Raw genomic sequence first — 15,289 nt, forward strand, 5'->3', positions numbered from 1 at the left:
ATGAAGACTACAACTCCCATGATTCCACACACAATTACAGTGTCATCAAACTACACCTTTAGTTCTTTCTTTGTTTTGAATATGTGCCCTCTAGCAGCGAAAACGTACATATTGTGCCTTTAATAAAGGCCTGAAGTGAATTGATGCATTTGTTGCAATATGTAGCTTACGTGCTAATCGTCGTACGTGCGTTCACAAGAGAGTGGCATTCCAGCGGATGCAGGCATAGCCTAAGCTTCCGTGAGAATATGCTAGTCTCATGAGACCAAGTTTTTTTTTACAGCGAAAGAAATCCAGTCTCCTTTTGGCTTATATTAAAATACTCCAACATTTTTCTTTACGAATCCTTGTTTTGCATTTCTGATTTGTGTTTTGTTTTCCTTTCTCCACTGCGTTTCTGCATTATGTCCTACTTCATTTGCTGTAATGCGACTCTCTCGTGAACATCATATGACAGTTAGTGGAATCTAGAGATAACGATTTAGCAAGATTAAATATGGATATTCTTCTTACACAAACAGATTGATTTACTTCAGAAGGCCTTTATTTACCCCCCCCAGATTCATGTGGAGTACTTTTTATGATGGATGGATGCACTTTATTGGACTTCAAAATCTCAGCAGCCATGCACTTATAAAGTCTGGAAGAGCCAGAACATTGTTCTTTTTAAATGTAACTGATTGTATTCGTCTAAAAGCAAAAAAGTCGTATACACCTAGGGTGGCTTGAGTGTAAGTAAGTCATGGGGTAATTTTCATTTTTGTGTGAACTATCCGTATAAGTAGCCTACAAAATAACAGTATCAGTTCTTGGTCCTGAAGTCAGACATGACAACATCAGTAAGTAATTCAGGTTAATTATAAAACTGCTCTGAATGATTCATACACATTTGTGATTCGATAAAAATAACCAGGTCATAACTCTTTCAGAATACGTTGGTATTTTTAGTTCCATCTCAATAAGTGGAAGAAAGCACTCTAAGAAGAATTTCAGCAGAGCCATTACAACAACTTACAATGTGCACTGAAAATAGTAATTTATTAATTTAATTAAAACTTAAGTTTGCCAACATAATTTTGATGAGTTCTGTTGACATAATGACATCAACTCCATATTGTGTGTGATTTTAAACTCTAAATATCTTTTAAAAAAATGTAGTAACAATTAAATTGTCTTGAAATTAAAAAAAAAAATGGACAGAGGCTAGTACCCAGCATGCTTTGCATTGGATAGGGAACATATTGGTTGAATTTAAAGGGGTCATCAGATGCAATGTTCACTTTTACATGTTGTTAGAACATTCATGTGTGTTGGCAATGTCTATACACATCTACACTATAATGATAAAAATACATGCTGTGGTTTTTAATTAATCTATAAAAATAATATCCCCTTTTTTAAAATCGAGCCATTCTCAGATGTCTGTTGGTGTGACGCCACTCCCACCATAGTTGATTGCCACGAGCGTCTTACCTCAGACCTGTCAGCTGTAATAGTCTGACCTCCATTGTTTCGATGCCGGAGCAGGGATGTAAGGTAAAGAATTGAGCGATTGAGGTGTTGTGTTGCTGGATGTAATAATGAACATATCGGTTGTCATTTACTCCTGACATCTGAGCCGCTGAAGATGCAGTGGATTACATTTGTTTGTGAAGGGAATGCGCCTCCCGATCTACATATATCCGAAAGGCAATTGCTTTTCCTAATAACGTGCTACTTAGCAAGTTTAGCGGCTAAACATGTCTAAAGTAAACAGGCTCATCACTCCACAGAGAAAGAGAGGGACGGGCTGACCAGAGCTCATTAACATTTAAAGCAACCTCGACCAGAACAGGATGATTTTTGCAGAGCTGATTTTGGCAAGGTAAAAAAGGTGTTATTTACACTACCATTGAGAATTTTTAACCAAAGCATGTTATAGACTTTTCATTAAGACCCTAAAGAATCATATCAACTTATGGAAAATGGGCATCCGATGACCCCTTTTTTTTGTTTTTTTTACACTACACATAAATTAACATTAAAAAGACTTTCTGTTGAATTTTTTTTTGGTTACCGTTATGCCGAAGTGTAGTGCTTGTGGGCAGCTACAGGTAAGTATACGCTTTATTGACTCTGATACCAGTGACAAGTTGTCTGTTAAATTGTGTAATGCTAGCTGTTGTATTCCCATTGCTCATAAAATTAAGGCTGAACCACTAAAGTCACATGAAATATTTTATCGATGTCCTTACAACCTTTCTGGGTCTTGAACGTGGTAGTTGCGTTGCTGTCCATGAAGGGTCAGAAAGCTCTCAGATTTCATCAAAAATATCTTAATTTGTGTTCTGAAGATGAACAAAGGTCTTACAGGTTTGGAACGAGGAAAGAGGGTGAGTAATTATTGACAGAATTTTCATTTTTCTTTTTTTTTTTTTTTTTGCTGGGCAATGATTAATTGCAAATAATCGCATCCAAAATTAAAGTTTGTGTACTTAATATATGCGTGTGTACTGTGTATATTTATTCTGTATATATAAATACAAAAACATGCATGTATATATTTGAGAAAAATGTTATGTTTATATATTAAATATCAATTATATGAATGTAAATATATGTAAAATATATATGTATGTGTGTGTCTTATATATAGATAACAGATATACACAGTACACACACATATGTAAACAAAAACTTTGGATGCGATTATTCGCAATTAAGCATTTGAAAAGTAATAAACATTTTAAATATTTCTTATTTAAACCCAAAACCCTAAAACCATTTCAGATTTTCAGTGTGGTCTCAGACTTCTGGACTCTACTGTAGGTGGACTCAACAAACATCACACTAGGAATCAGAATTTGATATACTGCTGAATTCACGTGTCTTTTCGAATCCAACTTTTAATTAGAAATAGTAATACTGTGGCAAAACTCTCCTATCAGAATATAAGCGCCAATGCTTGCACAGCTGATGTGAGGTCATTTCTCACCTACCAAGAGTGAGCACTCCAACTTTTCTCTTTCTACCTCTTGGCAAACATCGATGCAGCCATACAAAATGTGTAAGCGGCGAAATGGATACACAACACCATAAAAAGGCCCGCCGAGAGTGAAAAAGTATACTTGCAAACACAGTTCATACCTACTTCATCTATTACATAAGGCTCTGTGCAAATGTGATTAAAACATCGGTCATGCTTGCCGAGTCCGTCTAAACCCGAGCGGCTCGTAAACGGGAGGCAAGAGCTCTCCTTGGGTTAGGAAAATACTGAGGTCATCACAGCGAAGCCCACACTTACACTGTGGCCTGTGACCGGCTTTTCACACAGTATTAGTAGCCGCAGCCGCGCAGCTCATAAAACAACCTAATACATCATTCCTCCTTTCAGGATGCGTAAAGAACACACGTACGCACACAAATGAACGACCATACCATAACTTTATTGTAGATATACTCAGCTACAATTACTTAAAAAAAGGGGGGGAAACAGAATTCTTAAAGGTTTTTGTGATCCATAAGGTGCAGAATGCAAACCACTGCAGCACTGATACAGTATGAATGAGAAATAGTCATTTAAATACACGTCCCTTAAAAAAAACAGAAGTTGCGCTGCAGTTTTGTGGCCCATAATTCCCCGTTTTAAAATCCCCGTACTGTTAGTGCTCTACGGTGCTCAACATTCCCATAAGCCCCTTCAAAAGGAGCAAGCCACTCATTCCAGTCCTGCCATGTCGTCATTGAACACCTTGCTGCTGCTAAGAGTGCATTTGACTTGAAATCAGGCATTGAAAAAGTATGACACTTTGCTATGAAATAAAGCCCTTTAAATAACCTCAGGGCCAATTTAATCAGATCTATACAACGTATTTAGTCTAAAAAGGAAATACAGGTGGGTGAGAAGGAAGAGGCTTCACTTACATGCACTAATACATCAGGATTTATATACTCTAGAACTAATATGTGTAGGAAGAAGGTGACGGGTGAGATTTTATCATCATTTCAAAATCATGCCAGTCGAAGGACTTGACGGGTTACATTACAATTCCATATTCAAAGTATTACATTAAGGCAGGACATGAATGTACACACAGGACACGTATTTAGCCCCAGATTGTAGAGATTCGAAACTACTTTTCTACAGTGTATTTTCTCTGATGATATCCTGCAGGCACATTGTATCTCTCTGATCACTTTTAAATACATTGGTAAAATACCAGCGATGCAAACAGCAGCAAGGCCAAAACCACAAGTTATTCCTTTAAACGTTACGGCATCATATATACACGTTTTGTATTTTTTTTCTCGTTCTGACATGAGGTAAAGTATGGCGCCCGAGTGCAATGCTTATTTGTGCTACATGTTTAAAAAGAAAAAGAAACAACACACACAAAAATTATTCTCCACCATGAAGGAAAATACAATCTGCAGCATATGATACGATGGAGGACCACTTTAAGAAAACACTCCCACAGATGATGAAAACTCCAATTTTTCCTTGTTTTACAATGATATCTGTTCTGTGGGACAAGCTCTGGCATGACGGTTGTGAAAATAAAAGTCCGGGAAATCAAAAAAAAAAAAAAAAATCTCCATATCCATGCGGTGGCACCATATGTGTGATTTCACATTCTCTGAAAGTTAAAAACAGTGAGAGGAAAGCTTAAACAAAAGGTGAAGGAAAATAAGTGTGTGCCTTTCAGGCTTGGAAAAAAAAAAACGTAACAAGCTGGAAAACAACACAAAAAAAAAGTTGCAATAGTCTGAGGGTTACGAGTTACAGAAACAGTGTCATATCGCAGGGCCGGCGCACACTGACCCTGATACGCAAACTCACGCCACTGGAATACGGAAACCCATTCATTTCCAATGACTTTAAATACTCTGGGGTTGCGACTGAGAGGGTCACTCAACTCTTGCTAAAACGGAACCAGATTGCACTCACTCTGGAGCTTCAAATGTTCGGCTGTAATGGGCTAGAACAGTTTTAATATCCTTTAAGCAGGAAAATGTCAAACTTGCATGCCACAAAATTAAAATCGGAAGGCAATATCCAGTATGAAGCATGGCACCAAAAGTCCTTCACCATATATGAATCATAATGCGAAGTAGTAGCAAAGGATGAGAGAAGAGTGTTACGATGTTACATCAAGGTTGAAAGGCACCACTTTAGAGCAAACTCCATTTGAAAGATGCAAATTCAATGTCAGTGGGAATGTATTCTAGTGCAAATAGTCGTGAGAATATATATTTATCCCCCTGTAAGGTGCTGATGAGCATATACAATACTGTGCCTTAATGCCATTCAGATTTGTAAAAAGGCAAATATATTCATCCACGTTTTATGATAAGGCCAAACTATTCGCAAGGATCTTCTGAGGTAGAAATGCCTGGGATTATGTAACTTCAGGAATAGTTTGTCCGTAACATAATAACTGAAGTATAGACAGAACGAGGAAGGGGAAATGTTAGGTAGCCTTCAAGGGTTACTCCACCCCAAAATTAAATTTTGTCATTAATCACTTACCGCCATGTCGTTCCTTCCAAACCTGTGAAAGCTTCGTTCGTCTTCGGAACACAATTTAAGATATTTCGGATGAAAACCGGGAGGTTTGTGACTGTGCCGTTGACTGCCAAGTAAATACCACTGTCCAGACACAGAAAAGTACGAAAGTTGTCGTCAAAATATAGTAGTCAACATTTGAAGTGGATCAAAAAAAGTTGTCCTAAGACAAGAACAGATATTGTTTTGGTTTTAGGACAACTTTGATGAAAAGTTTTGATCCACTTCAAATGTTGACTACTGTGGTCTGTCTGCCATTAGTGGTTCAAGCATAATTGTACGAAGCTACGATAATACGTTTTTTTACGCAAAGAAAACAAAAATAACAACTTTATTGAACAATTCGTCTCCTCTAAATCACCGCAGCGCCATTTTGAAGTGCATCCGCTGGGCCACACAACACAGATACGTTTTCTACGTTTATTTACACTTTAATTTCGAATGAAAACAGCGTATCCACGTGACACAGAACAGCGTACACTGTTTGCGCCCAGCGGATATTCTCTAAAATGGTGCTGCGGTGATGAAGAGGAGACGAATTGTTGAATAAAGTCGTTATTTTTGTTTTCTTTGCGTACAAAAAGTATTCTCGTAGCTTCGTAAAATTATGCTTGAACCACTGATGGCAGATGGACTATTTTGACGACGTCTTTTATACTTTTCTGGGCCTTTTACGTTACTTGGCAATCAATGGGACAGTCACAAACCTCCCGGTTTTCATCCAAAATATCTTATATTGTGTTCCGAAGACGACGAAGCTTTTACGGGTTTGAAACGACACTGAGGTAAGAAATTCATAACAAAACTTTCATTTTAGGGTGGAGTAACACTTTCAATAAGGGTGTCCGTTTTTTTTGTTTTTAACCATAATTAGAGTTGGTAAGACTGCAAGAGAGGAAAGTGACAAAGGCGAGATGCATGGCTTATAAGAACGTGTCAGAGTGCAATCTATCGATTTTCTCAAGTGTTAAGTAACCCTTCTGATCGGATGCACGTGTGAAGGAAAATCCGAGCTCGTCAGAGAGTCATCAAGCTTATGTGCGGAGAACGTTTCTTTTTTTTTTTTTTTTTTTCTCAGCATTTCCCCTTCAAGCATAAAAACCAAGAAATAACAAAACGGGGGAAACATTTCTACAGCTTGACGAGCTGACAGAACAGAAAACCAACCCAACAGATTTCAAAAAGGTAAATTAAGAGGTAATACAGTTACAGTGCAAAAAGATGAGAAATTCAAGCTTAAACATAGCACCAAAAAAAAAAAATGCATGCAATTAACTGAGGTATTCAAGTGAAGAATGCCTATTAAAATGAAAACATTTAGGCTTAGACAAGAGGCTACAACACATTTACACTAAAAACAAAGGCTGGTTACCACATCTCCAAACGTGTGAATGTTAAGGGATTTGATTTAACAGGTGCAACCTCACAACGCTGCATCAGTATCGACTTTGGTAGGCGATGCACGTGAAGTCATCTAGCGAAATATTGGTTTGTCCTAAAGACGTACGTAAAGGTGCTTTGTGTCTTACAGAATTATCCGATCCTATTTTTCCGTTTTAAATATAAAATCTGCAGCATATTTTCCCAGGTGATATGTCCTCCTGTTTATCGTTCGTGTCGTTATATCAAAACTAAGTCAGTCAAGACAGTCTATGGAGACATCTAATGTTCATAAAGACTTGTCAACTAAATATCATCATTATCAGTATCAAAAGACATTACTGAAACCCAAGTATCAACGAATATGTCGTAATAAACATTTAAAGTCATATTTTTTAATATAACGTAGCTCTATGACGTCTATACAACCATCCGATTGGCTACACGAACATGCATCCTCAAGTGCCGTTTACAAGTACGCTGATTACAGTAATCGGGAATGTCGAATTCCTATCCGTCTTAAGGATGCGAGGGCATTTCTCTTTCAACACACCACAGATCTAAATGATTTTGCTGTGATCTGACAAAAAAAAAAAAAAACACGTTCATGATTAGTCAAAATAAAAGCGGACCCTAGAGAAGTGCAATTTTGATTGAGAATGCATCTCAAGATTCACACCAACATCATCTCTTTCCATGTGCCCTTTCTGCCAAGCGGCAGCAAAACTGGCACTAGTGCACAGATTGAGGAATTTTGTGTTTTATGTCACTGTTTTTTTCTTATTTAGTTGATACCTTGGAGTTTAAACTATGTACACTGTAATACTAACTATAAGCTTTAGCTTTTTAACCACTACCACAAAGCAGAGCATATATCTTTTTAATGTTAATAAAAATAGGGGGAGGGAAAAGAAGACCTGACCTTTTTCTTAACACTTGCAATACATAAAATAGCACTCGTGATCAAACAAAGCTGGGGAGAGGAAAAAAAAAAAAATTGTGTTTGCGCACGTAAAGAATAAAATGAAATATGAACCCTATGTGAATTAGGCTATAATCTTTTGACTTGATACTTTTGAGTTTGACAACCCCGGTGAGAACGCAGTCGGCCACGATTCGTCGCTAGACCGTAAACTGCTGTCGAGATGGGGTTCTGCTGTGTTTTTTGACTGGTTGCGTTGGGGTGTCTGTTGTCTGAAGCTCAGTTGTTTTGGACCTGAGGTTGATTGGCTTTGAGACTGCGCAGGGCTCGGCGGGCGGCCGCTGACTTGGCTATCCGGTAGCTGCGTCCCACGCCTTTGAACTTGCCTTTGCCCACCACTTCCACCGTCACCCGTACTTTTCCATCGTAGGTTCTCTCCGCGGGGCTGTCGGAGAGAGAAAAAGAAAAACAGATATGACTGTGACTACAAATATAACAAACAATAACAATAATTATTGATGCAAATATATATATATTATTAATTTAATTATTTATTAATTTAAAAAAAAAAAAAAAAAGTATATTTATAATTAATTATGAAATTAACCAAATATTTTGATACATTGATTAAAAATTAACAAAAACAACAACTATTATGGTTGTTATTATTATGAATTTTATAAATTAGCATTATACACTATTATTTATTGTACTATTAATAATAATAATTTGTATATAGCTTAATTTGAATAAAATATGTATTTTAATTATTAACAATGAAATTAACAAAAAATTCATAGATTATAACTTATAATAACTTAAAGTGATAATTTAAATAATAATAATTAACACCAATTTGTATAAACAAAAAAATGTGATGCATAGATTAAATAATATTAATAATAATAATAATAATAATAATAATAATTTCTTATTATTTTGATTACTATATATATTATTAATAGTAATTAACAACAATTAGTATATAACAATAATTTAATAATTTTAATAAGATATACATTTTTAATTAAGAATGAAATTAACTAAAAGGTTCTGATACAATGATAAATAAAACATTTATAATAATCATATTATAATCATTATTAATACTTTTAATAACAATAAACAACAATTTGTATAAACAAAATTGATACATAGATAAAATAATAATAATAATAATTTTACTATTAATAATAACAACACAATTTGTATATAACAATTTGTATATATTTATTAATATATAATTAACAATGAAATTAACCAAAATGTTGATACATAGATTAAATAATAGTAATAATAATTATTATTAATTAACAACAATTAGTATATAACAATTTAATTTTTATAAAATATGTATTTTTAATTACTAATAAAATTAACCAAAAAATGTATACATAGATTAAATAATAATTATTAATACTACTACTACTAATAATAATAGTAATAAACAATTAGTATAACATAATAATTTAAGAATAATTTTAATAACATACATATTTTTAATTATTAACAATGAAATTATCCAAAAGGTTCTGATACACAGATTAAATAATAATAATAATAATAATAATAATAATAATAATAATAATATTATTATTATTATTATTATTATTATTATTACTACTACTACTATTATTATCGGTACTATTAATAACAATAATTTGTATATAACTTATAATAATTTATATAATAATTGTAATAAAATATATATTTTGTTAATATATAATTAGCAATCAAATTAACAAAAATGTTGATACATAGATTAAATAATAATAATAATAATAATAATGAACGTAAAAAGTTACAGTAACCATCAAGCTAACTGTATATTTTGCTGTATATTGGTAGTAAAACTGCACTGCAACACAAATTACTTTATTTAATTTTTTAAAAATGAAAATTAATATTTGTAATTATTTTTAATGTAATAATAATAATACAATTATTAACATTCTTATTATTAATAATGTATATATAATTTATATAATGTATATATAAATTATATAAAACACATTTTTGATACATAGACTCAATAATAATGTTAACAATAATCCCCATAAGGCTACCATGTTCATGTAGAATTGATACTGATGCACCAAAGGCAAAAATTTGGTATCAATCTAGCCGTATTCACATTACAGCTTCCAATCTCTTACAGGGCCGTCACAGGAACTCGGAAATTGAGTCAAGATTCAGAGTTTTTAAAATGACCTCATATCTGCTCTGAAGCACACACTGATACAGTAACTTTTACAGTTTTGCACGTTCAAATTATCACTACTGCGTGTGTATCTTGCAGGTGATTAAGTTGCGTATAAGGGAAAGACATTCCCACCTGAACTTAGCCGTCTCCGGTTCCATCTCCAGGAGTTCACGCACTGGGGATCGAGGGACATTAGCGGAGAATTTTTCTAGAAAACGAGGCGAAAACAAAAGCAGAGCATTTCAATCTGGCATTTCATCACACATAAAAATGGCACGACGTTTGAAAATGACTGAACTTATGGTCTTCGCCACATGAGCCGGCAGACAATCAGACGGAATAGAAACGGCAGAACTGATTTACTCGCCTGTACGTTTTTGGCCCTTACCTATGAGCGGCCTCATCATTGGATAATACACTTGCCAAACTGTCTCAAGTGACATCCCGCTATCCATGTAAATTGCACCAGCTAGCGATTCAAAGATGTCTCCCATTGCTTTGGGGACCTCTATGTCTTCCTCCTTCTCCTCATCTTCCTCCGATCGGCGAAGCTACGAGAGAGCAAAAAACAATTCCAGTTCTTTTTTTTCCCTTCGCATACACAGAAAATAAGCGTTTCCTCTCAGGACCCAAAACTGTGCTTATCCATGGCAAATTCACATCCCCAAACTAATCACACACAACAAACAGCAGAAAATGGTTTGCAGAAAAAATAACTGCGGTCGTATCTTAAAATGTGAACTGACAGCTATGCTGTGCTGTAATGGTATTTCCTCTCAAAATGAACTGCGATCAATTACTTTTAGCATTACGCTTAAAAGACCTAAATGTCCGATATTGGGGACAACATTACCCAGCTATGTAATTAAGGGGAACATTACTTATTTTATTCAATTTGTCTTTCCTTTTTCAGTATCCAGTGTTGTCCCTTAGGCATAAAATGCTTTCCAGTCAAACAAGACCAGATTCGGTGCCAAGATAACCATTTCGAAATAAATTAAATCCAACTGCATTTTTACAATCCAAAAACGAAAACAAATACAAACACAGACCAGATTCACGATGACCGCTAGTGATAGGATGTCACGGTACTAAATCTTTATGAAATATTATCCATATACGCTGACAATGGCATAAATTAAACGATCGTTTCCAAGGCCTTAATATCTTTAACAGATAACGGCGAGATGATGGCTCACCTCTGAATCCATTCCTTGCATTTCATTCTTCTCCAGCTGAAATTGCACAAAATCATCGATCACGTGGAACAGTTCGGGCGAGACAGCTTTGAAGTACTTGTGGTAATCGTACTTGACAGCCAGGGAAGCAAATATGGTGTTGTTGACAAGTGCAGAGCGCAGGTCGGTCAGCACGCCTGGGGAGTGCTGCCGGGGATCTTCATAAAGGTGCTTTGTTATGAGGTAGTCTAAAATTGCATCACCAAGGAACTCCAACCGCTGATAACAATCTGTCCAAAGTTCACAGTGGTACAAAGAAGTTAAAAAGAGACCATTAATATCACAGAAGTCATATGCAACAGAGTCACAGCACGAGAAATATGAGGTGCTTGTGAAGAGCAACTGAAAATACAGTATTTGTTCTGCAGCGCTGTTCTCGCCAGGTGCGTGCAACAAACATACAGAGCGATAAGGGTACGCCAATTTGTAAACAAAGGATTCTTTTGAGCTGCATCTTTACAGTAATTGGTTCGAAATAAAAATACTGACCTAACTGCATCAGTCTGATTTTTGATATAAGCATTAGGTTCAACAAAAAAAGTTACTTCAGAATACTTCATTTCACACTTGGAGTTGTGTGGCATGCCAGTACTAAATATTTTTTGTAAATTATATTTTATGTGAGTAACCCAAATCAACTTTGGAAATGAATGTGTTAATTGCAAAAAGTTATGAGATAAAGCATCATTTTACTATATAATTTAATATAATAATCATTATTATACTATATTGCCACTTATTACATAAATATATGTAGTAGTATAAGTAATAACAATACTCATAATAGTTACTATTATTACGGTGACTACTTGTTGTTTGTAAACAGGCTTATTTTATGATAATAATAGAATAAATTATAATTAATATTAATAATTAGTTAATACTATAATATTAGAGTATTATATAATTAATAATGAATTAAAATATATATAATTTAATATATATAATTACAATAAAGTATGTTTTAATAAATAATAAATTAATTATAATAATGATAATAACAATAATAATTATTCTTTTTAATTATATAATATATGAAATCATACATTTAATTTATTTAATAACAAATAAATAAATTTAATAAATTAGAAAATATAAAATACAATATTAATACTTGTATTTGTTGCAATGAGTGGTCATTTAAATTAACAAGTAGGATGAAAAGAAAAAAAAAAATCCCAAAGCAGTACTGTTACTAGTAGTAGCAATAATAATAATAATAATAATAATAATAATAATAATAATAACAATAACAACAACAAGTTACTATTATTATTACTACTACTACTACTTGTTTCTAAATAGCTTATTTTATGATAAAAGAAATAAATATATCATTATTAATAATTATTATTAATTAGTTAATATTTTATTATAGTATTAAATAATTAATAAATTAAAATGTATATTTAATATAACAATATGAAATATTATTATATTAAATTGTTTTAATTATTATTATAAATTCTATATTAAATCATACATTGAATTTATTATACATTTAAATATATAAAATATAATATTAAAAATAATACTTGTATTTGTTGTAATGAATGGTCATTTAAACAAGCAGTATGAAAAGAAAAAAAAATTGCAGCAGCAGTAGTAGTAAAATAATAATAACAACAGTAATAATATTTACTATTTTTACTAAATTTGTATTAATTATTAATTAGTCAATATTATATTATAATTTATAATAAATTAAAATGTATAACGGAATATGATAATATTTTATATTATTTTATTAAATAATACATTTCATTAAATTCTTCTTATTATTTTAAATTATATAATATATTAAATTTGACATTTCATTTATTAATATTATTATTATTATAAATTATATAATATAAAATATAATAGTAATACTCATATTTGTTGTAATGAGTGGTAGTTAAAAAACTAGTATGAATTATTAATTACTATTAATTAGTTAACATATTATAGCATTATATAATTAATAATAAATTAAAATGTATAACTAAATATAATATTATTATTAAATTAAATACTACATTTCAATAAACTAATTATTACTATTTTTATATATTGTATTAGATTAGTATTTAATGTAACTGTATTTAATTTATTATTATTATAAATGTCACATAAAATATAATAATGATACTTGGAATGAGTGGAAACTGAAATAAACAAGTAGTATGAAAAGAAAAAGAAAAGAAGCAGTACTGTTTTTGTTTTTGTAAGGCTGAGGGGAGAGTGCTTCCAAAAAAAAAAAAAAACAAAAATATGACTCAAGGAAATATTGATGGAATCAGACCACAATCCTAACAATAACTGTGCTGTGTAAATGTCATCCACGGACCTGTGATGGTGTTGTAATGATAGGAGGCGTGAGTGAAAGCCTGCAGAAGATATGCCTTGTTTTTAAACGTGTAGTTTATCTTCTTCTCGAAGTTCTCGAAGCCAGAGATGAGGTGGTTGAGGGTCCGCTCGGCATCCGGGTGGTCGAACATGCAGCGCGGAGGGATCTTCAGCCAGCCGTACTGCAGCTCGGCCGACCCCCCTGAGCTCTGCTTCTCCGCCGGGAGCACCTTCAGGCCGAGGGAGCACAGGAACAGCTGGGCCGCCCTCTCCCCGCAGCTGGTGAGGTAGCACCCCAGCAGGGCCTCCACGCAGTCGGCTATGCTCTTGTCGGCGATACACTGCTCGGTGTGGAGGTCATAGGAGATGGACTGTTTCCCAATATCCGTGCCACAGTTTTCCTCGGAGGGGTTCCAGAAGCCCACCACGAAGTCATCCTCTTCGCCAGCTTTGCTGGGGTCCAGGTAGCACATGGCGTCCCAGGAACTGTAATCGAACTCGTCAGCGCCGCCGTCTGGGGAGAAGTGGGAGTTGTGGGCTTTTTTGGGGGCTTTCCATTCATAGCCGGGCTCGGCCGGCTGGAGGGAGATCTTCTTCCCGAAGGCGCCGGAGCCAATCAGCATGTTATCAATGAATTTGATGTGCTCGTAGTAGTACTCCAGCTCATCTTCCACATTGACCTCTTCTTTAGACGGCTCGACCTCCCCATCCTCTGCCTCGTCGTCGTCATCCTCATCATCGCTGGCTTTTCCGTTGGCCAAGTCTTTATTCTGAAAAACAAAAACAGATTTCTCAATGTCGTAGGGCTCAAACAAAACAAACCAAACAACATCACGAAAGAAACCTTGAGTCCAAGAGCCCTGTAAAGCCAAGGCTCAGTATCTACAACAGATTTGCGAAGATTACAATTTAAAAGTGTTTTAGTTCAACCACAGTATTATGTTTGCTCAGGAGAGCTCTAACAGAGCCGAGGCTTCCAGTCCAAGTCAATGACTCATCCAATCTAATGTGATTCAAAAGCTGAAACGTACCCATTTTTTTTTTATCTATCATTAATATGCCATAACGCTGACCATATGAGAAAACGTCTATTGCATATTCATTAAAATGTTAATACCCTTGACACCTTATACTGTAATAATACATGGAAGTGACACTTAAAATTACAGTACCCAAGGCAAATTTAGTACACTCGTACCGTACGTATACACCCCGAACCACACAGAGCGACCCAAAACATACAGCCAGTCTCCGTCGAAACCAAGAAGAGGGTTGGTAGAAACCAGAAGCAGAGTTCTTTCCATTTTTCTTACTTGGTCTTGTGCACATGTCCTAATACATCACATATGCTTAAACACAGATGGAAAACCATGGCTTCTACTTAATATTTCATATACTTCATTTTAAATAATCGTAGCACCTCTTGCTGACCTGACATGCTTCTCTGAAATGTGCCTCGGTTTAAGGGCTGCAGATATCTTGAATTTCATTATATATTTACGCATTGTGAGAAGATTTTAAATCTAGAAAGTTGCATTTCCCAAACTACAGAATAAAAGCTACTTTTGTTTTGATAATGTGAAAAACATTCAGGGATTGGAAAGATTTTGTAATGCTTTTAAGAAAAAATCTCTTATGCTCATCAAGACTGCAATTATTTAATCAAAAATACA

The 15,289-nt window shown here is 34.1% G+C and overlaps 1 protein-coding gene across 1 annotated transcript in view; it reads right to left on the reverse strand.

Moving 5' to 3' along the window:
* Positions 1–6,595: 6,595 nt before the first annotated feature.
* The window catches only part of dicer1 (dicer 1, ribonuclease type III), a 38,906-nt gene continuing 30,212 nt past the window's right edge, over positions 6,596–15,289 (reverse strand). Inside the window, exons 25-29 of the mRNA XM_051133497.1 lie at positions 13,618–14,386; positions 11,250–11,518; positions 10,439–10,601; positions 10,183–10,258; positions 6,596–8,292 (exon numbers count right to left, since the gene is read on the reverse strand). Coding sequence (XP_050989454.1) covers positions 8,127–8,292; positions 10,183–10,258; positions 10,439–10,601; positions 11,250–11,518; positions 13,618–14,386 — 1,443 coding nt within the window. The 3' untranslated portion in view covers positions 6,596–8,126. The remainder of the gene's footprint in view (positions 8,293–10,182; positions 10,259–10,438; positions 10,602–11,249; positions 11,519–13,617; positions 14,387–15,289) is intronic.

Source organism: Labeo rohita, chromosome 17 (assembly GCF_022985175.1).
Source record: "Labeo rohita strain BAU-BD-2019 chromosome 17, IGBB_LRoh.1.0, whole genome shotgun sequence".
NCBI classification, from domain to species: Eukaryota; Metazoa; Chordata; class Actinopteri; order Cypriniformes; family Cyprinidae; genus Labeo; species Labeo rohita.